The sequence below is a fragment of the Thunnus albacares genome, chromosome 14 (genome assembly GCF_914725855.1).
Source record: "Thunnus albacares chromosome 14, fThuAlb1.1, whole genome shotgun sequence".
NCBI classification, from domain to species: Eukaryota; Metazoa; Chordata; class Actinopteri; order Scombriformes; family Scombridae; genus Thunnus; species Thunnus albacares.
Window position 1 is genome coordinate 17,260,485 of NC_058119.1, and position 26,526 is coordinate 17,287,010.

Sequence of the window (26,526 nt, forward strand, 5' to 3'; positions counted from 1 at the left end):
TGTGTATGTGTGCGAGTGAGTGATACGTGAGAGCGGACATGTTGCACTTGTTTGCTTTTTTATAATATTATGCAGATGTCTAATTAGGGATTAAACATGTTCTCTCTGTTCCCTATTCTGTGTTTCTCACACGCACGCACATACACACACACACACACACACACACACACACATACACACACACACACACACACACACACACACACACACACACACACACATACACACACACAGGTCTCTGTTAAATTCTATGATCACGTCCAGTGGTGATGATTGCTGGGTCATCAATATATAATTAGAGTGTAGCTGAAAGGCCAGGATTAGTGTGCAACACCTGCTCCTTGTGGATTAGAGAGCAAAACAGGAGGGCGTGACATTCAGTGAGGCTCAATTATAGACTAAAGTGCATTGTGACCACCCCAGCTCAACATCTATATTTTTGTATGGTTTATATGCATAACAAGCCATTATTTATGGTAAACGTCCTAGTTTCCAGATGCTGAATGTGTTTATCAGAAGTAAAGTGGCCTACGATAGTGTGTACCTCTCTGTTTGACCGTAATTGGACTACTAGTCGTGTTAAGGCTATTGTTTTTGCTACTCATTTTAGTGTTTGATGTGCAAATAAAGACAGCAATTACAGTATATTGTGGAGATAAACGGTCAGCACCATTACTTCCATTCCTATTGTAAATCACTGTGTGCTTATCCTCATTAAGCTATAGAAACAAGCCTTTCATGTGTTGTGTTGCACTGTATCATTATTTGCATGAACATAGTGGGTCTTCTGTGAGGTTTTAATTATCAATGTAAAATGCATGCTCAGATACAAATCGTGTCTGAGGCAAATTGCAAAATCTAACTTAATGTGTTTACCTCATGCTTGATCAGAGAAAACATGTTAAGTAAATGTTCTGCGCTAAATTTTTGGTTTTCTCTTTACAGATTTTTTTTTGGGGGAGGGAGTGATAGAAAAAAAATGTCTTTAAAACAAGTGCTGGTGCTAGCGTGAGCATACAACCCGCATTATTCAGCTAGTTTTCCCCTGAATATGGTGGGATTGTCAACTTAGATTAATAGTGTCCTCATAGAATATGTGTTTTTTTATTCACATCTCTCCAAGGGAATCCCAGTGTTCTTTCACTGCGGCATCTCACCATATATACGTGAAGAGACTATAAAGCAGAATTATAGTTCCTAGTTTTTCCAAACTGTACTGTGGCCCAGAAGACTGAGGATATCACTGCAATGCTTATTTGCTTGTGAGTAACAACACAATCTGTTCCACAAATACACAAAACTGTGAAAAACCACTTACAGATTCTGTTATGAGTGAGGTTTTCAAACACATCGTTCATATTGCAGCTCACTTGACATTCGAGGAGTTTTTCTCCCATAAAGCTGCAGAGCCAACACTGTATTGATGGCTTCATCAGTAGATAAATCCCAGAGCTGCTCTGCTGAAACAATGCCAAGTTTGTGGACAGCATAGTGACGCTTCGGGCGATTTTTAATGATGCCGACATTTTCTGGCCCATAATTGTTATCACTGCAATTGAATTAAAGGTACCTTTCTGGAGTTCTTGACCCCATAGTGCTATGGAGCAGGTTGGTATGAGTGTGGTCCCTGTTGTGTTTGACTCATGCATGTACATCAGGACGCATATATACACACACACACACAGTTCTGCCAGTGGTTTCACACTATTCTAATGATCTACAGGAGGCAGTAATGGGTGTCATGGGGTCATATTGCCTGATCAACAATCCATTGATCCACCTCAAACAGCATGTCAAACGACAACCGATCTAGTAGAGATTTGTCTCAATTCTAAGATTTGAGAGTTAAAATCAGGCTAAATCTGTACAGTGACTGCCTATGTTAAGGTTAATCAATACCTCGTTGAGTCTTTGGAGTTGCACTGCAGCTCATTGTCAACAGAGACAACCAAGGTTTTCGTTTCTGTGATGACCATCATTGTGAAATATTGATTTTATATTGTACATTATACCACAACTTGAGGACCTCTTGGTGTTTTTTTTGTGTTTCTAATACAGTATATTGACGACAGATAAAGATTGTAATTTTCATTGTCAAGAAACACATAAACTGCATAATGTACTGTTTGTGTGTGTGCTTACAAGTATTTTTTTTTAACCTTAGTGAAACCTGCTCATTAGGCTTATTTGTTTTCTTTAAGATACCAACATTCTGCATATACCTGCATCAGTTTTATAAGAAAAATGCCTGAACACTGTCTGTATTGTTGCATTTATTTGTCTTTTTCAGTCAGTATTTCAGCATTCCAAGTGCATTCCACATTTAAAAAGATACAGAGCATTCATCAATTAATTTCCAGCACTATGTAATGAGATCCTGGATTAGTTTAATCCTCACATTAGTCTGAACAGACATTAACATGATTGGTCATTCATATTTTATATTTACCGTAGATCTGATTTTTAAGCAATACAAATTTGCAGAATACAATAGCAGGATACAATATGTATGTATAGCTTTACAGTTTACCTCTGATTCACCCATCCATACACACTCACACAGCAGGAGCACCCCCCTTTACTGACTAGAAGCAGCTCTAATTATAGCAATGTCCGTCTGCTGGTCAGTCAACCACTTTGGTCCACACTGAAATACTGTATCTCAACTACCATTGGATGGATTACCTTGAAAATGTATGCAGACATTTGAATTCCCAAGAGGATGAAGCCTATTGACTTTGGTGATCCCCTGACTTTTCATCCAGCGTAACCAGCATGTCAAGATATTTCACTAGATACGTAAAAACTTTAACATCTACTTAATGGATTGGCAGAAAATCCTGTACAGACATAAATGATTTCCAAATGATGAATCCATTGTATGCCTTTATTATTTAGGGCATTGTATGCCTTTATTGTAGGGACAGTGGAGAGGTGACAGGAATTGGCGGGGAGAGATTGATGGGGTGTGACATGCAACAAAGGTCTGCAGCTGGATTTGAGCCACAGATGTTGCAGTTATATGGCATGCGCCTTAACCATTAGACTACCGGTGCACGCCACACCATGAGGTTAACATTTGTAGTTTTGAATCAAATATCTAGCACTATCATGAGGTCAAAATTTCACTTTGTCCAATACTTTTGTCTATGACCAAACACCATCACACCACCAACACCATAAACTATGGCAAACTTGGTAAACATTACCAGTGAGCATTCTCACTGTTAGCGTGTTGGCCTGCTGAGTTGGCTGAAAGCACTGCTTGTGTGAAGTACAGGTTAAGTGCTGTAGACTCATAGTCTAGAGCATGTTTAACAGCGTCATACTAGGAAACAGAGTTGGCAGAAATCCTGAGTATGTGTGTTACAGAGATGAGAAAAATTTCCTCAATTGCCCTTGGTTCTGTATTGAGACAGTACAAATTAGAATAATAAGGTATGCTGCTGGGACATTAACGTGTTTATTGCTATTGACAACACATCTATATGCCAAGGCTGAGCCACTCCTTAACCACTATTCTTGATCTCCCTAGCTGTTAATAAGGCATAGTTACTTACAAATGAATCAGGCTGGGATATAATATCTGCCAAAGACAGCAGTGAGAGGGAGATGTAGGCAGGTGTAGACACAGTAATACCTTCTCTTTTTACAAATGACCATGTTTACATGCACACACACACACACACACAAAATAGTTTACTGGGTGAAATCAGGTTAAGGCCATGAAAACAGAAATCTAGCTGTATTTTCCAGATTTCTCTCAATGCCTTACCCCAATCAAGGAAACCTTTTTTCTCAGTAACTAAATTAATTTAATTTACGTTAATTAATTTAGTTAGTTAATTTATGAACAAAGGCTGTGATGGGACTTTAAACTCTGAAGACAGTGAGTGAAAATGTATTAAGCAACTGCAAAATATTCAGTCATTAAAGTATCATGTTGACAAGAAAATCCCATTCTTGGTTTTGAATGTGGTTTAGACTGCATGCTCTTGTAAAATGTGTCACACATGGCTATTTTTGTCTACTCTTAGAAAGTGACAGATTTTTCAGATAGAATTTAAACATATGTGGAGTATAAATGATTGAATTTCAGAAGGCGCCTTTTTTTCCACAAGTACAGATATGCGTCATTTAATATGATCAACAAATGTTGCTTGGGTTAAATTTAGCTATCAGCATTAAAGATAAATGTCATTCCTATGTATTTGTGAATATTCATCACTTGCTCCTAAAGCTAGAAACAAGAAAGATTAATTTCCCCATCTCTGATGTTATACCAATGTACAGATACATAGAGAATTACTTAAAAATCATGGGTGAAGGAGTCAGTTCCAATACTCAGGGCATCTTTCAAACTAACTTTCTAAGAATTCACAAAGTCAGTCTCCCATTCATTATCAATGGAGCAGCTCCAGGCTGTAAATCAGGATGACATCACAGATGTAAAGCTCAGTTCTTAAATTTTTAGCTTCGGAGGGACGACATTTATGTGTGATTCAGATACTAACTGAGCCTGTTTCAGACACTTCAGTGTCATGCAGCAGCGGTTAATTTGGTTTTTACAATGATGGCCAAAGTTTCTAATTTTACATACAGAGATAAGCAGCCTCTGTATACTGGGGAAGAATTCATGATTCAAGCCTTGTCCAGTTTCACATTAGGATTACTGTAATGCATGCTTTGAACTTAAGTCAAATCCAAATCTCTAAAATACTGTATGTATCCTGCTTACCTTTACTCTTTAGTATTGCATGCCTGTCTGTCCTCGAAGAGGGATCCTTCCTCTGTTACTCTCCCTGAGGTTTCTTCCATGTTTTTCCTGTTAAAGGCTTTTTTGGGCGGGGGGAGTTTTTCCTTATCCCAATTGAGGGTCTAAGGATATAAGGTGTTGTAAGCTGTACAGATTGTAGAGCCCCATGGGGTAAATTTGTGATATTGTGCTATATAAATACAATTACCTTTACTCTTAATGTACATCAGTACAGTCCCACATGGTTATAAACAGCCACGTCAAGCTCCTGATTTTGAACAACCAGACTGTTATTTCAAAGCCTTTGAGCAACCGCTTTAACTGAGCTGTTAAAGATGTGCCCTGCTATTCATGTGCTCAAAATGTGTTCATGTAATCGAAGATGGATCACCATGGTAGTGTAGACAGATGCAAAGCTATCTGGTATTTAAGCATTGATAGGACTTGAGTCATGGATCCACAATGTCCATTCTGTTTTCAACAGAGCGAGGTCTCGCATATCATTGAATTTGCCACAGTTCTTCTATGGATTTAGGCTGTCTCAATAGCTTCTGTCTCTTCATGTAATCCCACACTGGCTTGAAGATCGGAGCTCTGTGGGGGCTGTACCATTTGTTGCAGGACTCTTCGTTCTTATTGTCACTAAAGACAGTTCTTTATGACTCAAGCTATGTTTGGGGTCATTGTCATGCTGCAGAATGAATTTAGGACCAATCAGACGCCTCCGTGATGGTATTGGATATGATGGTATGGATATATATAAGCATATAAAGTGCCTCAAACCTCTGCACAGTACTGTATGTGCTTACTCTCAGCTTAGAAATGTCAGTTCCACTGGTAGTACAATGCTTTTAATAGTGGTAACAACATGTTCATGAAGCATGTACTCTCCTCCATGCAATCCAGTACCTTGATTGAATGTAGCAAAGGAACGGCACAATGATTGCTATTATGGTGACAAGGACACGGTTGTGGCCTCTGGTGTAGATGACATACAGTAGTAAATGGTATACAATGAACGTTATTGCACTGATATGCCTACATCTCCAACATAGGTTATAATATTTACCTTGGTTGTGACTAAATGTGTTGTAAAGTTAATGCATCTTGGAATTAGAGGCTACATAAGGATATTTCTATATACTCAACAGCAGCTTTCATTAATCCAGTGGACTACAAGGCAGAGGAATAACCTGTGAAAATAGGCTGCACTTTTCATGACTTTTCGTTATATTGATGCTATCTATTTTAATGCTGTCTTTGCACTAACAGTGCTGATGGCTTAATGTACTTTTCAGCAGCATCAATTTACTCTGTATTGTTCATCTTTTCTTTCATCACACAATCTCCGGCAACTAAGCAGCCATGTTTCTTCCTTGGAAAGCCTAAGACATCACTTGATTTTTATGCGGATAACATATCACCTACAGTGACTGTTGCAGTGTTAACACAATGTTTTAATTTTATTACAGTGGGACATCTGTTGACAAAGTAAAAGTTCTATTTTGAAATTCATGAAAAAAATGAGGCAGAGAGTTCAAATTGAAGTTTGAAATGTAAATTAATTTTTGATATTTTCAAATGTGTGAATTTTTAAAATCTTTTATCTGTCTTCAACTCCAATAGTTAATGTAGCCATTATTAAAAGTAAAAAAGTAAAAGTAAATTATTAAAGTTATAAACCACACACTTGTACATACAATTCATAGAGAGTAGAGCAAATAAAATCAATCTTATAGGCTTGTTTATTGCTGTACCTGACTTTGTGTCATCTTCATTTCTAACAGGTGGTGCTAATGAACTTGGACTCTGGTTTTATTGAAACAAGTATTTTCAATCAGCCTAAACAACAGGAACAAAATATCTTCATAGAGAACTGGAGATACAAATCTGTGTGGGAATAGGTAGCAGTAGCTGCAACTTGGCAACCAGCCCAAGAGGTTCCTTTCGAATATGTTAATCATTTGCAAACTAGCCTGGAGGCGTCAGGAGCTGCTTTGGAAACTGTGCACAAATAATACCTTAAATAAGATTGTGCAGCAATATGTGAGGATGAACATGGACAGTAAAGTTCCTTATGCTGGCTACAGTCAAAGAAATTACCGTGCTTTAGTGTGTGTGCGTGTGTGCGCATTAGTTATTTTGGATTGGACAGGTATCTGTCATCTAGGTTCCACTCTTTACTCTTTACTTCAGCTTATGTGAATTACCCATCACAAGGTTCCCAGTTTATAGAAAATGTTGCAGCTACAAAACTTAAGAAGACTAGAAAGTGTTTTTCATTTTTCTCACATTCAGTTAGTTGTGGCCTTCCTGCACCCACAGTGGATACAGGCTAGAGTTCTTCTCCAAACTTACACTGCCCTGAATGGTGTGGCTGCATCATTTCTATCTCATATCATTCAGGTGTATTCACTGAGCTGTACTCTGCACTGACTTGATGCAGGTCATCTGGTTATCCTCAGAATAAATTGAAGTTTTGTTGGTAGCATTGACCAACCGTGTTTCCTACCTTTTGGTACACAAAGTGCTGTCAGTATGTAAAAGATTAAAAACTCAGCCTAGAAATATATATGGAGTGATATACCAAACTTTTTCTCGTAGGAATACTGCAGTGTATGTTCTGTGTATACAGTACATGTCTGCTTGTGTGTGCACTCAGTGGGCTAGGAAGACTTAGAGTATTTTCTGTTTAATGTAATATAGACTATTTGTACCAGTGGAGGCTGGTCCATAGAGGCAGAGGAGGTTGATCCTCCTCTATTTTTTGAGAGGCAAAAGGGAGATCAAAATATAAAAAAGAATATTTGGTTGAAATAAACCATTACCAAATCTCAGTATTATTTATAAAGTATTTTTTCTCTCCTCTTTGGAAAAAATCCATTACTGAAATTCTGTTTAAAATGCTTCAACAGCGACACCTGCAGGGAGGAGAAAGGGCAGTGTGTGAAGTGGTGGTGGGGGGGCGCAATTGGTGGAGGTGGAGTGGGGGACAGAGGAGGACGGGTGCCTGCTGACCTCCGCAGGGCGAGATCTCTTACACTGGACTTAATGTATTTCTTTTTTTTTCATGCTAATCTGTGATTGGCCATGACACGTAAAATGACGCTCCAAGGGAGGCCGTCCTCCCTCACCAATCAACAACCAGAATGCAATATTGACATTGAGTTGGTCCAATGATAGTTTCCAGATTTCATCTTCAATTCTCTCCACTGTAAGGCAGAGTAGCAGCAGTAGATAGTTCCTTGCGTTAGCCAATGCAACAGCTGGCTTGTTGTAGCAGCCTGAAGGACTCTTTATACATCCATGGAAGGACTGTTAAGGACTGTTGTTAAACTAACGGGAAAAATTATCTGGATTGTGCAGCGCAGCAGCAGCAGGACGCTGTTGGGGAGGCTGGAGAGAGAAGCAACCGGAGAAACAACCAGGAGAGTTAGCTTGTTTGTCATTGTTGCTAATGATATCAGACTGGTTAAGCAGCAGCCATAAAGTTCACAAACAAGATGACCAACAGTCACAAATGGATGTTATAACATGGATACTTCATCTCCATGATAGAAAGAAGAAGACGTCAGATAACGAGTGTCAGATACAGCTTCTCTCTCTCTGTCTCTTTGGTCGCTAATTTCATCTCTGATGGTTAAATGTCTCTGTGTGGCTTTTTTGTTTTTTATCTCCTTAACAAGAATGCAGCAGAGATCATATAATGTGTTGTGGGTAGTTTGCTTGTTGAAGTTACAGTGAGCTGTCTTTTTAATTGAGTGGTTGTTCAGTGACCTGTTGATGTTGTGTGGTTAGTGTGCAGGAGGTCTGGCTGCTTGCTTCTGACAGTTTCTTTAGTTCGTTTTTAAGCTGAGCTGAGTAATAAGCTTAAAGTAACTAGAATAACAAGTGTTAACTAGTGGTGTAACGGATTGTAGTTGATCCGTGATCTGTATGGATCGCCCCCCATGGTTCGGCAGGCATATGTGGATTAATTACAAAATTTAATGTCTCAGTTAAGACAAAGTAAACAAAAAGCTGTAAGTACAAGTCATGGGCAGACAGCATGTCGCTAACGTTAGCAGGGATTTTGAAGAGCAATGATCAAACCAGCATCTAACGGGTCCGATGTGACATTTGAGTTATGTTTACCTGCTGTTTAATGTGCTGCAGCTGAGCAGCTAATTAGCATCTAGCTGCTAACTGACGTTAGCGCTGAATGTTTGGTATCATCAAGTTTTGATGATGTGGACAGAGGCTGTTTCATTCACTGTTTAAAAGAGGAAGGTTTCATGTATCACATTGCAACAACTGAGCATTAAATATTTTATATATTTTATTTTATTTAAACATTGGACATCTTAAATGTTGTTTTCATTTAAGACCATGGGCAAAAGTTCCTTGCTGTTTCTTGCTGTAAGTGTGTTATAGAATAAATGGAAAACAAAGTTTTATTTGTCTCCCCCTTTTTTTCCCGCTGATCCTAATAATGATCTGATCCATGACTCAAATCAGTGATACGATCCGAACCGTGAGTTTTGTGTTCATGTTAACACCCCTAGTGTTAACATGTCAGCTTTGTAGACTATATTTTGTATGTGGTGCATATAGATAAGAGTGTGTAAGTCATGTATTTGATACATGCATTCATACTTTCTGATGTGAACCTAGACTTTTAGATTTGTGAATGTTTTTAGTGTTCAATCTTTCTTGTATTCAGCACTGATCTGTATCACATTATAAGCTTTGTGCTACTTTATATATTTCTGTATACTAAGAAAATACATAGGAAACACGTTTAAATCATGTGATATGTTGTCTGTTTTTGATGAGAACATAAATTTGTTGTCACAATAGAACAATACTATAAATTTGAATTTCACTTTGTTGGTAAAATGACACATTTGAACCACTCCATGGCTAAAATGAGCACTTCTTTGTTTAGAGACATTATGTATGCTAAATGTCTTTAAAGAAGCAGCCTTTGCACCACTCAAGCAAATTGTTTTATTGGCATAGAAAATTGCCCCCCACCCCTCCAATTTCATCAGGTGGGACAATGATATAGTTTGATGCGGTTTGTTGTAAGATTCCATGTTGGTTTTCCTCCTGTCCTCCCCAATTTTTTGAGTCACCAGCCGCCACTGATTTGTACGTCAGTCAGTCCACCACTTGGGTCAGACTGAAATATCTCAATAACTATTGGATGGATTGCCATGACATTTTGTACTGACATCCATGGTTGCAAGAGGATGATTCTTCATCTAGTGCCATTATCAAGTCAAGTATTTAATTTGTCCAATACTTTGGTTTATGACTAAATACCTGCAAAACAATTGATATTCCCATCAGCCTCAACTGTCTTTTGTGTTTAGTGCTAATTAGCAAATGCACCTTTTTTTGTAGTACAACCTTGTGTATTTTTATTTTATTTTATCAGAGCACTATGCCCTTGCATACCTGCTGCACTGCCAACTTGCCTCATTCAAATGAATGAGGGGGTTCTGTTTTTTCATGCAGGGCTAAAGATGATGATGATCTGAAGGCAGCCTCAGTCTTGTTGTGAAGTTAGTGGCCATGCTTGTGTAGTAAGTGTGTGTATCCGTCTAATGTACTTTTTCTTTTGCATATTTTTCTATTGTACAGTAAGTATGTTGATTTTTTAAAATTTTATTTATGTGAAATGTTTTAATACCTCTGTTGGTCCTAAATGTATTAAAATGCATTTGAGCATAGAGTTTTGGCATTGAAGAGACTGTGTGGTTTAAGACTGACCACGGGAAGAGGACTGTAGCAACTTAGTTTGAAGTAGGTTTGACAACAACACAACACTGTTGTACCAAAGTGATTTTTATACAGCAATTTGAGTCAGGAAATTATGTTTGCATTTGGTCTATTTTGGGCAGTCCACTGTGACAAATTAGCTGCCTGCCAATGTGATGGAAAAAGATTGATAGTTTCACCCAGAAATTAACCCATGTGCATACGTATGACTAGCATGTGACCCATTATGAAAAGGAAAAATTAAAAATTAAAAAAGCACCTTTCTTTTCTATAGAAGAAGAGACTGCTACAACACCATTTCTCAAAATACTTCTTATAGGGTTTTTCCATTGGCACTTTTGGCCGTGCCAAGTCAAACCATGCTACACTGATTTGCATTTCCATTACTAGTTTAAACGCGCCGAGCTGTGTCAAGTCGCGCCTGAGATGGACCATCTCCAGAGTCGTGCCAGAGCATGCCTGACCCGCCTCCAAGGAGGTTGCATTGACGTCTCGCCAAACCACGACCACCCCCCTTCTCCTGCTTCTTCCCCTCTAACAAGCTGTGTTGTGCAGCAAGACTCAACTCATGTCTCTGCTGGAGACCAGAGAGAAAGACATTAAAAAGTCTGTGTGTTCAGCTCTCAATACTTTTGTAGCTTCTAACTGAGTCTCTGTGGTTTGAAGTCTAGTTTCTCTCCTGTGTTTCTGTTTGTACATTCAGATATCTGCTTTATTTTAGTGTTTCATTTCTGATCGCTTTTAGCCATGTTAGAGCCGTATTACGTTATTGCACATGAAAACACATTTCCTGCTGCTGCTTCTTCATATTAAAAGCTTTCCACTAACAAACTAACCCTGTTGTAATGGAGATGCAAATCCCTGCTGTGCTGGGCTGATGTGCCAAGTCAGACTGAGTCAAGCCAAACCTGCACATGTATATGGAAAAGGCCTATTAGTATAGCTGTTTACCAAATGAAACAGCTGCTGCTTTTTTCTTTGTCTATTTGTCCAGTGTACTTTGGCTGAAATGCATAAACAGACAAATGTTTTTCATGTCACACTAGAACAGTGCACTGAGAAGAGTGCAGATCTCCGCCAGGTGTGTCTGGAGCCATGTATAGTCTCAGTTTTCTTTAAGATGCATAGAATAGTGTAATGGTATTTGAACCGAGTATCCTCTGGGGTTCACTTAACTGTATGAACTTAGTAAGGTAACAATAAACAGGATGGTAATTCCAAACCTCTCAATTTAAACATTGTTGTAAACATTTTGTTGTAACACATCACACAAAATAAAACCCCTCCCGACCTCCCTCTCCCCTCCCAAACAAAGAAGAGTTGAATCTCACTTAATTGTCCCTCCCAGGTCTCTTACAGTCAAGATGCTGGCAAAGCTAACAAAAACAGAGATTTATTCATCTCATATTGTGCCGAACTGGATCATAACATATCGGGTATGGAATTAATCTCAGATGCTCCAGTTCAAGATGAGACCAAACTTTTCTATGGATGTCAGTTATTGAGCCACCACAAAGGCCAAAATGTGTCCTGCAACAGACTTGTTTTTAGCCTGGCTGATTGCTGGAAATGCCTTTTGCTGCAGTTGTTGATCACTTTTGGCCCCAAACAGCCGGTTAAGAGGACTGAGGAGTCACCAGTCAATGGCAGTATAAAACGCGTTATAAAACAGGCTTTTCAACAATTGTGAATCACTGCAACCACAAGAGGTCCTTGAGCATACAGTCATAAATGTGCACAATAAATATTAGGGTGATGGGTCCAATAGTGTGTGAGATTAGCTGCGGACAGATACACACATGGACACGCGCACCCACACACACAGAAACACGCGGCCAAACACATGATCTCCTCCATGCTACTCCTGGTGGAGATAATTATATCAAAAGTAATTAGAGGTTATTAAGCATTTGGAGAGCTAAGATGGCTGTAATAGAACAGATCTCTTGGTGGTGATGGTCTTTGATGGTGGTTGTAACACACATACTTTGGTTTTGGCATTGTCTGCTGCAGAGGTCCCTTTACAGCTGGTGCACATGTTTCTACTGGATGTGTTTAGGAGAGTCTGAGCCATCAGTGAGATGGGGAGTCAGACACATAATAAGTGGACAGTGAACTTCAATAGCATTTCACAAAATATGTTGTGGTTTAGAGAAAGACAAAGTTTTAGAATAAGTAGTAGAGGTTTAACACTTCTGTGAGGGCTCTTCGAAACACATTTCCTCCCTCCTGTCTTATACTTTGGCTGCATTTTAACCTCCTGAGACCAGAGCTTTTGTTTAGAATGCATTTTTAATATCTCCTTGCTATTTGGGATTAGTAGGACCTGATAAGTTAAAAAAAACTCTAAGTGTTGTCTTTGAACAGGAGGTAGTTTTAGAAAAAAAATTCATATGGGGACAATGGGTTTATTTTACTGTATAACATGATAAAGTCACCATTGTGTAACAAAGTATAAAACAGTTTATTTCAGTGCTTGAACATTGTTGTGCAAAAACAAAATTGCAAACAATGCAACATTTGTTCAACGTTTTGTAATGTTTTTGAAAGTTTTGTAACTGTGTGAAATGCTGCAAAACAGTTGCATTCAGTTTGCAAGCATAGGAACACATTACAAGTATAAAACTGTTCATTGTTACTATTGCTCATTGTCACTGTTCAAATATAAACTGTTCAATACCGTCCATTTCAATGCCTGAATATAGCTGTGCAAAAACAAAATTGCAAACAATGCAACATATCTAAAAGCCTTGAGATTGGTTCGTTTTGTAACTCTGTATGAATTTTCCTTGCTCCATACTCCAAATTAAGAATGTCCTTTTTGTCTGTAGGAATAGTCTGTCACACCTATTGGCCTGTGTCAAATGCTGCATAACAGTTATGTTCAGTTTGCAAGCATAGGAACACGTCACATGTCACACACCAAACACGAGATTACCCAGAGCAGCCTTTTTCTCTGCAACGCATTGGGTTTTCAGGTTGACCATCACTGGAAGATGTGCAGCAGAAGTTGTGTGGACTGAGACATGGGATTAATGGCGTGACCTGATGTTTTTTGCCTTGTTGCGAAAGGTGTGCTTCTTGTACATGTTCGACATCAGTGTCACACTTGGTCAAGTATGCCTGAGCCACTGTCATGTGAAACTCAAGGAACTGTATTACACCCTCTCTTCAGGCTACCGCATTCAGTGTTGTCTTGTCGATACAATAGCCAGCTGTTGGCTAAAGCAAGATCAGTGAAGTGCATCAGCATCCGAATTGTCCACCTCTTGGTTGAGATACACATTCGGTAGTAAATCATCGTCCGGTCTGCCAAGTCAAACCCACCCATCTTGGAGCTATACTTGCACACAATACTTGGACCATTGCTGGCAGTTGTCTTCTGGCTCTTCGGTATGAACAGCAGAAAGCATCAACATTGGTTTGTTGACATACCACTTCACTACACATACCTTACCATTTCCCCTGGTAACTGGTGCAAAGGCACCTCTTCTTTTCTTTTTCATGGTTTGGTCACTTGGTAGCTTCTGCAGTGCTTTGGTCAACTGGCTCCTTATTACTGTACAATTCAGATACACCTGCTTCTCCAGCATTTGATCCAAAGCTTTCATGGTTGTGAAGACCCGATCACAGTGTACTTTTGTACTAGGATGCAGAATTTTAGCCAGATGTTCGATGACCAAGGCTCTAAAAACTCTGCTTCCTGAACCCGTGAACTCAGTGCATTTGCACCTTTTATACACTTCAAACTCCAGCACAATGTCATCCACAAGCCAGCACAAAGATTTTCATGCCAACTGGATCAGGTTGTAGTGGCACATACTGTCAAAATGGACAGGCTCCTGTAAATGGGATCATCTGCTCATCAATTGACACACATTCCAGTTCAGCCTGAAGCAAGCAGCCTTTGAGAATGCAATCCATAAAAGACCACATCTTCCAGAATATGTCAGATTTCCTCATGTCATCTGAAATGTCATCATCAGTGACTACTTTTAGTTTCCTCAGTTTGAAAAATCTGTCACACCTGATATCGTCATTAATGGCATTGGACCAGAACATCCTCATTTGTGGGTATTGAACACAAGACACCAAAAGTGATGCTCCAAAAAAATGATAAATCTCATCAGCTATGCTGAGAGAGCTACCACTGTAAGCTAGTGACATAGCATTTGTGTAATTAGCAATGTGTTTCATCAATGCTGTGTCAATGTACTGCTCCACATAGTCAAGTGGCTGCCAATCTTGTCAATGTCAACACTTTTACCACACTCACATTTACGTCCTCTGGATCTCTTTACATGTTTAGATGGATGTGGACAGAGTTGTGGCTCACTGTCACTATAGTCACTGCTCTGCTGATCAGATTCTGGTGAATAAGGTGGAATATAATTTTCATCACTTACTTGTTCCACACCAGGATCATCAGCATCACAATCAGACAAATCCTCCACTTCAGAGTTGTCTCCTACTATTGAATTCAGCAATATTTCTGCTCTTGACAGAGAAACATGCCCCGGAAATGTATCACATAAGAATAAAAACTAAACATCAATGTAGACTAATATGTACCACATGCAAGAACTATTTACGCTCTTGTAAACAGTTGGTTTCCTCCCAAATCTTCCCAAGCTATGTTTCCTTACTTTTATACCTTCAATTTGCATGAAAGATAATAAAGCCATATCAAACTACAAACATTATTAAGCATAAATAAACAAGTTTCAACCATGAAATTTGATGAGGTTTTGCACCTTGTCCACTTTCGTGTCAGGATCGACTGTAGAATGACTTGGCTGAGATGCCCGCCATCTTGTTTTTACACTGACTAGGTTTACATGCACAAAATATTCCAGTTTTTGCCTTTGTTCCAAAAAAGACAATATTCCTACCAAGCTGTTTACATGACTAATGAAAATTAAGATTCCACTATTATTCCGGTTTACATGCAGAGGGTTTTCAAGGTTTCCCTTTGCTCCAGTGGGAACGGGAATCACAAGATCTCTACAGGCATTGAAAACATTAGTGAGCTGCTGCCTGATATTTATAAGTGATATTGATATGACTTATATTTTGCTGTTTAGTTATAGGCCAGTACCAAGGTTGTCCCATGATGTTTACTACACTGCTTAGTGTTTTTGGTGCATCACACCGAGTCGTCACTGTCAGTCAATGGCTGCATGTCAGGATAATAATCAATCCCCTCCATCCCCGTTGTGGAGAAGGCGCACTCTGTTTTTCCAGCCCACGCTGCAAGCTCTCCACTCTCCTCTCATTCCTCTTCTCTGTCTGCCTTCCTGCACCAGTATATGAAATTTTTCCTGCGCAGGGGTAAACAGGGGCCATGTGTCGCAAACTGCGGTTAAAAACCCCAATTGAGACGCATATTCCGAATGTGCTGTATACATGTCCAAAGAATGCTCCTGAATAATATCGGCATATCCCACGTCTTAATCAGAAAATGCTACATTTGGAATAAGCCTTAATTTGTAATATCCAAACGGAATATGCTGTTTACATGATAAGCATCAAATTTGGAATATTGTCATATTCGGAATAATAGTGGAATATTAGTGTGCATGTAAATGTTGTCGGTGATTAGTGTATTGTGCTTTTTCTACCACTAGATGGCACAAAAAACTGTCTAGGAATGAGGACAACAGGTGGAGTATAAGGTGCAGTGAAACTCAAAATGTAATATCCCCATGTGAGGACATAGGATGTCAGAGAGTGCTCTCACCATTTTTCATAATTGTTTCTTGACCACCACTCATATTTGCAAAACTAATGACATTCCCATCAGCCTCAGTTGCATTTTATTAGTTCGAATTAGCAAATGTTAGAATGGTAACTTCCTAAATTAAGACAGTAAATATGGTAAATATCATACCTGCTTAGCCTCAGTGTGTTGGCGTTGGCTTGTTAGCATGCTAATGTTAGCATTTACGGCTGTGGCTCAGGAGGTAGAGCGGGTCGTCCACTAATCGGAAGATCGGCGGTTCGATTCCCGGCTCGTCCAGTCCACATGTCGATGTGTCCTTGGGCAAGACACTTAACCCCATCAGTGTGTGGATGTGTATGAATGATTAGATTTCCACTGATGGGCAGGTTGGGACCTTGCATGGTAGCCCCTGTACCATTCAGCCTATGAATGTGTGTGAATGGGTGAATGTGATTCGTAGTGTAAAAGCGCTTTGAGTGGTCGGAAGACTAGAAAGGCGCATACAAGTACAGTCCATTTACCATTTAGCTTAACATGCCATTGTACCTAAGTTCAGTCTCACTGATCTGCTAACATTGCTATAGACTCTTTGTCTTGTTATAACATGGCTTACTGACAGTTGAATAAACCAGGTTATTTGTATTAGTCATCCTCTTCAGCACCACAGACAGCCGCTGTCACAAATCTTTTAACAGTGCATTCGCCACTAATTGTTGTTTGAGCAAATCCTTGTAAAAAATGTATGGTTGTTGATAGACATGGTCTTGGACTGATCCTCATCAGAAAAATGGGCCATGATCTCCTCAGTGATCTCATTCTAGAGTCTAGGTGTTTGGAACATCCAAAATGGGAGGATCGCAGAATCTCAGCCAGCAAGCTAGCACATGTGGAGGCCCCTCAGTGCTTTAAAAGTGATCAGAAATCACCTCTAAAATTGATAAGTAACCAGTGAAGTGATGACAGGATAGGGTTAATATACTCTTGTTTTAGTGCCAGAAAGAAACTTTTGACCATTTCAAGAGGGCAGGGAAATACAATAATCTATCCAGATGGGACATAATAAAGGCATCAATAACCAGGATTATCCAGGATTTTTTTGGAGAGGAATGCTTCATCATTTTAGTTTGCCCAAACTGAAGGAAGCAAGATTAGACAACTGCTTGTCAGCATATTCCAACTAACTTTATTGATCATGATTTCTTCTGTGCTGAGTGACAATCTGAGATAGATGTCTGCAAGCGTTAGAAATCAGGGAATTTGGTTATCTTGGCCAGTAATGAGGATCTCAAGACTTTTTGGCACCAAGCGGCAGCACTAATGGATGTCCTAGAGACAGCTGTGCACACAGCTAGAGAACATTTGTGCTTGGTCATAACCCAAATAAATCTGTGTCATCCACATAAAGGTGGAAATAGATATTATGAGTGTGATTCAGTTGTTGAGGAGGCAGTGTGAAAATATATATAATAAAAATAAGGGGTCCTTGCAGAAATGTTCTGAAATGACCTATATAATCATTCAGGCTTTTCAAAAAGTTTTGCCAGAGAGTTGGGACTTCAACAGTAAAGCACTGTGTCAGTAATGCCCACCCAGTGCTCGCTATGTCTGCCAAGCAATAATCCAACTGTATCAAACACTGCACCAAGATGTAGAAAAACTGGAAAAGAAGTATTTCTCATATTGGCTGATAAAAGGTCATTCATTTATTGCCTTCAGGACTGTTTCAGTACTGTGACAAGCTTGAAAGACTAGACTGGAACTTTTCAAACATTGGGTTATCATTCATGAAGGTGAAAAGTTGGCCTGCAACATTTTTTTTTCTACCCAGCAGAAGGATTTTTGAGATTGGTCCAAAATTGTTAGTCACTGGGTACAAGTGCAAACTTCTTTTGGCAAAAGCCGAAACAATGCATTAAGAAAGGAAAAAAGTGAACCGTGAGTGAAGAGAATTTAATAATTTATGTCCTGTAGCTTTCAGAACGGTCTTAACATTATTGCAGCTATTTTCTGACAAAATTAATTTTAGCCCCCTACCATTCAAAAACATATCACCATTTTACATGTGTGCTCATTATCTGCTCACCAATTGCAGCTTTTGGTAGCAACAAATGTCTTGTTGCTGTTTAAATTGTCATGTCATGAGTTAACTGCATGTTTTTACTCTCCAATACTTATATTTTGGTTTGCTGGCTTGTGGCACCCTAAGACTATTATGAATTGAGATCATGGGTTAAGCTCAAAGAATTTTTCGAACGGGACTCCTCGCTAATACCAATAAACCTTAATGCCACTTTCACACTGAAGTTGGAACCCTATCAAAAATGGACATCCACACTCATCTGATGCCATCATCTACAGATGCCAACATTATTGATATTTGGGATAAAAGTAAGCCCTCTATCCTGTCTCTGTGGGGTTAGTCTACTGTGAAGCCCAGATCAGAGGCACCTCTGACCAGAGATGACTCTGACTGACTCACAGGTTGCTAAAAAGAGACTAATTTTATTTATGTAGAAATTAAGTACAAATACAGCACAGTGGAACTCTGGGTAAATCTTGTTTGTATAGGTTTGACAGACTCTGGCATCCTCTTGACTGATGAGGACAGCAACTTTTCTGTGTGACTGAGATTGAGAGAGGAAGAGCCCAGAACAGTGGGAGTATTCAGCTGTCACAGCAGAAAAGCTGAAGTTCAATTAACTTGAAGAAAAAAAAGGAGGCTCTCATGCCCTCCCTTGTAATATTATCAGCGATGTAATTTACGACTCGAGAGTTTCAAAAAGATGTAGCTCACCACTCAAGTTACTGAGGCAAATATATTTATGAAAAGCTGTGTTTTAGATTAATGACCCAGCAACAGGGGGGTCTTTTGACTTTTAAATTAAATTCTTAGAAGATCAATTTTTCAGATGGAGTTTAGCCCAAGTGAGACAGATAATTATAGGTCCTTGTGATCACAACACAGAAATGCATCAAACCCTGTCTGCTGCAAACAGGGAGCACAGTCATTAATGGTAGCATTAAAATGCACGAGTAATTATAATGCAAAGGCTTCCATCACACCTCCATCTGTGTGCCTTCTTGAGTATATGAGAGTCTGAGTGACTCTGCAAAATGGATAAACCTGCTTTATAAAAGGATGAAGTACAAGATGTTATGTGCAGTGATTAAAAAAAACCTATTAAAATACCACTGCCCTCTTAGGTTTTACAGCTGGTAGATAAGAGAAGCATGTCGAGTACTTTTAGTTTCTTCAATATTTCAGCATTTATAGAGTATATGGTCAAGTTTACTGGATTGAAATGTAAGAATATTAGGCATTAATCAACACTTTGTATGATCAGGGCACCACCTCCTATAAGGAAACTTTAATATTCGTAGGAAACATTAAAGCTTGAATTTAATTCTCAATTTGATCAATTAATCAGTCTCATAACCGTTAGTTCTTTTCAAAGCAGTGACCTCTGTTTTTGCTGTGCTCAAAGAAATCAAAACAACTTCTTAGGATAAATGAAGACATTTATTAATAGCTAAACATCTTGAGGATACATGATAAAGCACAAGATAATAAAGAAAAAGAATAATAAAGCCTTTAAATGATAATAAAAATAAAATAATATAGAAATTGTTTAGAAATAGTAGCTCGAGGTGTGTGACTTGAAGCTAATGTATTGCAACGGGGATTGCTAAGGGAAAGCTTACTCAACTTCTCTAAAGAAATAACCTTTTTAATTTTAACTTTATTAAACATAAACCCTTGATCACAAAGCCATGTTCTGCCTCACTGTTGACAAGTTTTGTTGTAGTTGGTGTCGTCTCAGCAGGTCCGACATTGGGTACGTCTCAAGTCTCTTATTTTATGGCTCCTCGCTCCTCGCCTGAACTGGAAGTTGTTCGTGATGCACCATTTTGATGAGCATCCCAAGTCTCTTATTTTGCTCGGAGGAGCGAGGAGCGAGGAGGGATCTCTGAGGAGCGAGGAGCGAGGAAACATGAGAGCAGCCTTCACGGAAGTCTTTTACCAGCCGACACGTCCCCTTATTGGATATCAGTTATTGATTGGACGCTGCACCTGATCTGACTGATCTGATGCATCATTGCAGTTTCATACCGAAGTGGAGACAGATTATAGATTCAGTTTAAATGTATCACTCCCAAGTTTTATGCTTTACTTGTTTTCTGATTCATCATATAGTTAAAATCTATTAATTGTCGACCTGATCAACAAAAGAACCATTAACAACTTTCTTCATGTATTAGAAAGATTTTTCTTTTCATGATGTATTATTTCCTCCATTAAACTGTTTCTTGCTGACAGACAGACTCTTCCTGACTTTAATTCTATCCATAATAACAGTTAAACACATTTATATTTTATATCATTTATCGTCATTTCCATTCAGTCACGTGAGGCTGAAAATTCCGGAGCGTCGGATTTGATATGAGTTACATAATTTCCATTTTCCCTGAAACATTTAGCCAAATACATATTTTCCGGTGTTCATAAGAAATGATCATATTCTGGGTAATTGAATAATGAATTCACTATCAGGATTATCACAAAATACAGATACAAATAATCAATAAATAGTATAAACGCATTCTGCGAGTAGAAATGGTTCCTGTGCCTCTGAGCAGGACACAGTATAAATGCAGAATGCAGGTTTTTATTTAGGTGTTTGTTAAACAGGTAACAGGCTGCAGAAAGGAAACAGCTGCTCTAGCGGTGATAACTGTGAACCTTTATTAGTATTAGCACAGTGCACATGTGTGCAGACACAAACTCCATCAGAAGTTTCTACAGCTGCTAAAGCCGACTGACAGCTGATCCAGCTGTGATCAGCTGTTACCGTCATCAGAAACGGACGTCACTTCACGTGACGCTTCACAGGAGAGGACGTCTCATGTCTCTTAAAACAAATTTCTTCGTTTCCTCTCTCCTCGCTTGGTTTCCTTGCATCTCTCCTTGCATCCACGGTGGGAGGGACTAATACGCAAGGAAAAGACGCAAGTGAGGGAAACGTGGATGCAATTTAAGAGACTTGGGATGCACCCATTGTTTTGGGTTGAGCTGGAGTCAACTGTAATCAGGCTATACAGCTTGGGTAGTGTGGCCCAGCTTGAGTCGTGTTACAGATGAGTCTTCATGATACAGTGGTGTTGAACCACCAGTGAAGAGGAGTCAAGCCGTGTTTCAGGCTGCTGTGAAAGAGTCTCTATCGGCTTACCTCCCAGTTGGTGACTGCTGTCAGCAAGCAGGCTGAGATCCACTTTCAAGCGTTACTTTTTCAGAGCGACGTGCTAGTATGAGTTGAGGATTCAGGCTTTCGCTGCCTTCTTGTAATCTTAGTTTAATGCTAAATAAAGTTCAATTAAATATGACTAATATTTCATAAGAAAAGAAAACGTTCAACCTGAGATTCTTCACACATTATATTTTACATTTCTATTACTTAAGTAACTTTAGTCATTCAAAACAATTACTTATCTAATTTAACTAATAAAATATGATTGTTTTAAGGTTAATAGATCAAAAGTTAAACACTGATGTGATTTTAAAATACCATTGCCATTACTGTTGTAACGTTAAAAAAAAAATCAATTTGGAGTTCTAGCCTTACCAATAGAGGGCAGTATTGTTACATATTGTAAACTACAATAAAGTCAAAAATTAATATCTCGATAGATTACCACACAACTATCAACAACTATCAAAGTTATACCATTCTTTATGTATTTGTATGACAAACAACATTACATGAGTTACATAATGATTAGACTTTTCATTCACACAAATTCAGATACAGATGAGACACAATGAATGTCCTTCAGGAATGTGAGTTAGAGTTTATGACTGTTCTGTGTAGATAAGGAGAGGGGTTCTCTGTCTATGTTAGTATGTTGAGTTATCAGTCCTTTCTCCCCTAAATGTCATTTATGCAGTTAGTTCAGGCCAAAATTTAGTTATTGGTCAGAAATGATCTCTCAGGAGGTCTGTTCAGTGTCCATTTTGTCACAGTGTTTAACTTTGGTCAGTGTCAGACCCACCTTTGGCAAAGAGGTCGAAGGGTCCAGGGGTGAGGCACTAAGCCTCACTCATCTTCTCAAGAAGCGTTGTTTTTCCCATGTAATTAATGAAAAGGCCTCACTGTGTCCTACAAACTAAACTTACCTTTAGGAGAAAGCATTTGTTTGAAGTATCACCAGAGCACCTCAGGCATATTGTTAATTATAGGTGGAACGGGGGACATATTGAATGCAAAGGGGAGAAATTTAGGTGATATGTAAGAGACAGTCAGAATTCTAAAGCAGAAAACACTGAATAGTTTTTATCCTCGGCAGCTCAGATGATACTCATGTGCTTCAGTAATAACTCTCACAGGGTTCAAACTGTATGGGTACTGTAACTCCTAATGGCTCTTAGCTTCATATACTTCTCTGGCTTTCATAAATATGTTGTCATCCTGTGATTGACTAAGCACTTGAAGAAAGTAGCGTTTTCTTGTTCCTTTCAGCTGTAAGGTGTACTGACTGCCATTGAAATGAGCTTCTTCTGACTGTAAATTAATAACTTGTAACTTATCTGTAACGATGCATTGAGTGTCATTTTATTTATATACGTGATCAGCCAATTACTTATCCAATCACAAATTGAATTGGCACATTTTACTCACACTTTCTGCAAAGGAAAGCAATGAAAACAGTGAAACTAAGCAGATTATTTTTAATTTATGTCTGTGGCATAGATTGCCCTTCTAAACATGTTTGGATAAAACATATTACTGTGTGTTTGGTAACTGAAGCACTTCTTCTCTTTTTGCCATTAACAGTAATTGAAACATTTTTCATCTTGGCATGAAAGTATAGGTTCTGGGTTTTGTACAATGTATTCAACTGGATTTAAGACATGATAGTGATCTATTTTATTTATTTATTTATTTATTTTTAATCTGTCAGATGGATAATGTTTGCACTCTTGTGACTTCTACCACTCACTGTTGTTTCCTTCAAAGGTGTTTGTATTTATAGAAGTCAGAAGACAGTTATTAGTTGTTGGGATGTGTTCCTCTTCGTCTCAGATGCCTCAATATGTATTTAGATACACAGTTCACAATTTGATACAAAAACAATGCCGATAAATTTGCAACAATATGATACACTGTGATTCAAAGCCAAGTAGATTCATCCATTAGGATTTGATATTTTTCAAACTTTTGATATTGTGGCTAAAATTAATCAATTATTTCCTTTTTTACTTCAAATACTGTATCAGAAACTCCTCACACTGCCACACCAACAACAGTAAGCACAGGCAGTCAGTTTGTCAATGTCATCCTTCTGAATCTAGTAGTTTCAGTAAAGCTGTATAGGCGCATGTCACTGTATATACAACAGGCCGTGGCTTCAGTAAAGACCATTTAGAGGTAGCGTTAGCTGCTAATGCTAGCATTATTTGCCTTGTGTTGACTGCCCCTCTTTATAACTTTACTGTCAGTGCATATGTTGCCAAGATTCATGCACTTCATGCAACATACCGGGATTAGATTTTCATTGTAATATCTCAATGAACATTGTAGAGACAAAATGTTTCTACTCAGATTCACTACTTCTCACTACTCTTCTTTTGCTCGGTGTACTTTTATTTGAGTATGACTTGTGATTCCTTTTTGCACCATTGATCTCAATTAAAATACCTCATCACTGCACCTCCTGGATTTTTTTTATTTTTGTTAACCACCAGTTATTACATAGATCCACTAATCTGACCACTCAGGAGTCAAGCAATCCTTAAATTTAATAAGCATTGGGAGGGTTTTCCCAGAGGGCTGCTGTGGCAAAGTTTAATCAATCACTCTTTAAAAGCTGTTGAATATAAACCAGAAGGTGTTGGTATCCTCAAGGATAATTATCAAATTTTGAGATTTTTTCTTTTTTTCCAAGTAGTTTTACTCCTGAAAGTTTTACTAAAATATGCAAGATAAAAGTATTATTATGCAGAAAGAAAATCATTTCTTAAAAGTGCTACTGTTTGTTATAAAACCCTCATTCAAATAAGTTTTATGTTTTACAGCAGGGTTCTGCAACGTTTTTGATATGAAGTGCCATTTTTTAAGTTTTCCTGTTAATCAGTGTGCCATATAAGGTTAACACTAAGTTTAATTATCACACCACAATAAAATGTAAATCTCCAACAGATCTGTCATTTTATTCCATCCATATAGACAACATGCATAGCAACATTTTTAATTAACATTTTTCTCCCACAATAAGGACATAGTAATTATATATAACCATCATAAAAGAATGCTGCCATTATGAAAACATCCACATCTGAGTTGAAATCATTAACCCTAGAAACCTTCCACCAGTTTTGTTCATCAGCAATAAACATAACAAATAGTTGTTGTTTTTTGTTTTTTTTTTACCCCCCATCATTACAAATTATATACACAGTTCTCATTTCAGCATACTGCTGTCAGTGACATTCCCTCATTTACAAAGTGTAATCACAGCAAATGTCAAAAAGGGAGAATTAAGTGTAAAAAAGAGAAATATGAGCACTACTCAAGAATGCTGCCATCCTTGTGAAAACATCCACATCTAGATGCAGCGCGCTAATATTTTCTGCCATTTCTTCAATGCAATGTTCAACAGCTCTGGCTGACATGGGAGTGTTTTTTATTCTTGATTTTATTGTGTCTTTGCTTGGTAAGCCATCAAACAAAACCTCTGAGCTACAGAGGAAAGCCTCCTTAATATATTCACTGTCAGTGAATGGCTTTCCACGTTTAGCAATGCAATGAGAAATGCAATAGTTTTGCTTGATTTTTAGCAGTGGCAAAGAATTTGAGGGTGTTTGCTTGCTTCCCATACCTGGATGTGGCACACTTGATTGATTCAGCCTTGTCTGCCTCATTCCTGAAAGTTTTCTTGTCTTTGGTCTCAAAATTTAACACTTGACATTCGGCAAACAACATTTTCAAGACATAAATTACATACAGCACAGTCCCTCTGAAACACAGAACCCCACTCTTCTGTCCAAGAGGGCTGGAAAGCCCAAACCTTTACTTTAGCTCTCTTAACTAGCAGGCCTGCTATCATCTACCAGGCCCGCTCTAACACTGCTGGAACGATTTTCTCAGAAAGTTGTCATCAATCAAACTACCGTAAATAACAGGCTGCCAACTGCCAGTGGCTGTGAAAGAGATAATGTGGCATGCAGATGAGAGGGCACTTCAAAACTTCCAAAAAAGTTCCTATCTAGCATATTTATTGCTAGTGTCCCGTGGATCAATCTGCCTGCCTGAGGTTGCCAACCCCTATTTTACAGGGACAATATTCAACATAACTGTGTATTAGCTCTTGCTATCTTAAGTCTGTCATCCCTCCTTTGTTTGTTTTTTTTTTTTTCATTTCAACTCATTGAAGTATGACCTTCATCATCCACCTTTGCCTTTTAGTATTCTTTTTTACAATAGGTAGCACAGGTCCTTGGAAAATTCTTATAATGTTTCAATTGTTTTCTGCCACCATTGTAAAAATAAAACAATGGCTGTGGACATCCTTCCACATTCTCTCTACAGTGTACTAAATGGAGACTACTCTGCCTACACAGGTACAATTTTGGTGGAAAACATGCAGATAAATGGCCGTGCCCAAGACCCAGGCAGAACCATCTCGCTGACGTTGCTGGACAACTATGAGTACTGGGTGATACTGGAACCAGCACGGCAGAGGCTCTACCTCAACAGCACTGGGCGCGTTCTAGACAGAGATGTAAGTACAAAACTCTGATAACACTCTGTAGTGAGGACTCGGGGAAACAAAAAATGCACTTTAATTTTCTATTCAGAAAAAAGTTTTTAAGCAACACAGGAAAGAATAGAGTGAACAGATGTGACTGGGCCTCTTTCTGTCTTGTAATCACTGTTCTCATGGCCATGATCAAGTGTTGTATCTGTTTATACATTAATCATAGCTGAGTCAATGTTTTTCTCATTTATTTTAACAGGGCCGTTGTAAATGTATTAATTAATCATCATTTTTATAATCTCCGAGGCCAATGGGAAGAGAAGAAGAAATAAAACTATTCAAATGTTTTAATTGGCTATTTAAAAGGTTATGGTTATGTTTATTTCTGTTTTGTTTTTTTACAGTAGCATTGACAGACTTTTCAGAGGAATTTAGAACATCAACAACAAGAAAATGAGCGAGGCAGCATATCACAAGTCACCGGTTTTCTTTTTGGCTTTAGAATATTTTTTGTTTATCACATCATTAT

General features: G+C 38.5%; 1 protein-coding gene across 2 annotated transcripts in view; it reads left to right on the top strand.

Moving 5' to 3' along the window:
- The window catches only part of LOC122997543 (protocadherin-15-like), a 235,022-nt gene that overhangs the window by 102,652 nt on the left and 105,844 nt on the right, over positions 1-26,526 (top strand). For both annotated transcript variants that reach the window (XM_044373751.1, XM_044373752.1), the window contains one exon: positions 25,861-26,021. In XM_044373751.1, the coding sequence (XP_044229686.1) occupies positions 25,861-26,021 (161 nt within the window). The remainder of the gene's footprint in view (positions 1-25,860; positions 26,022-26,526) is intronic.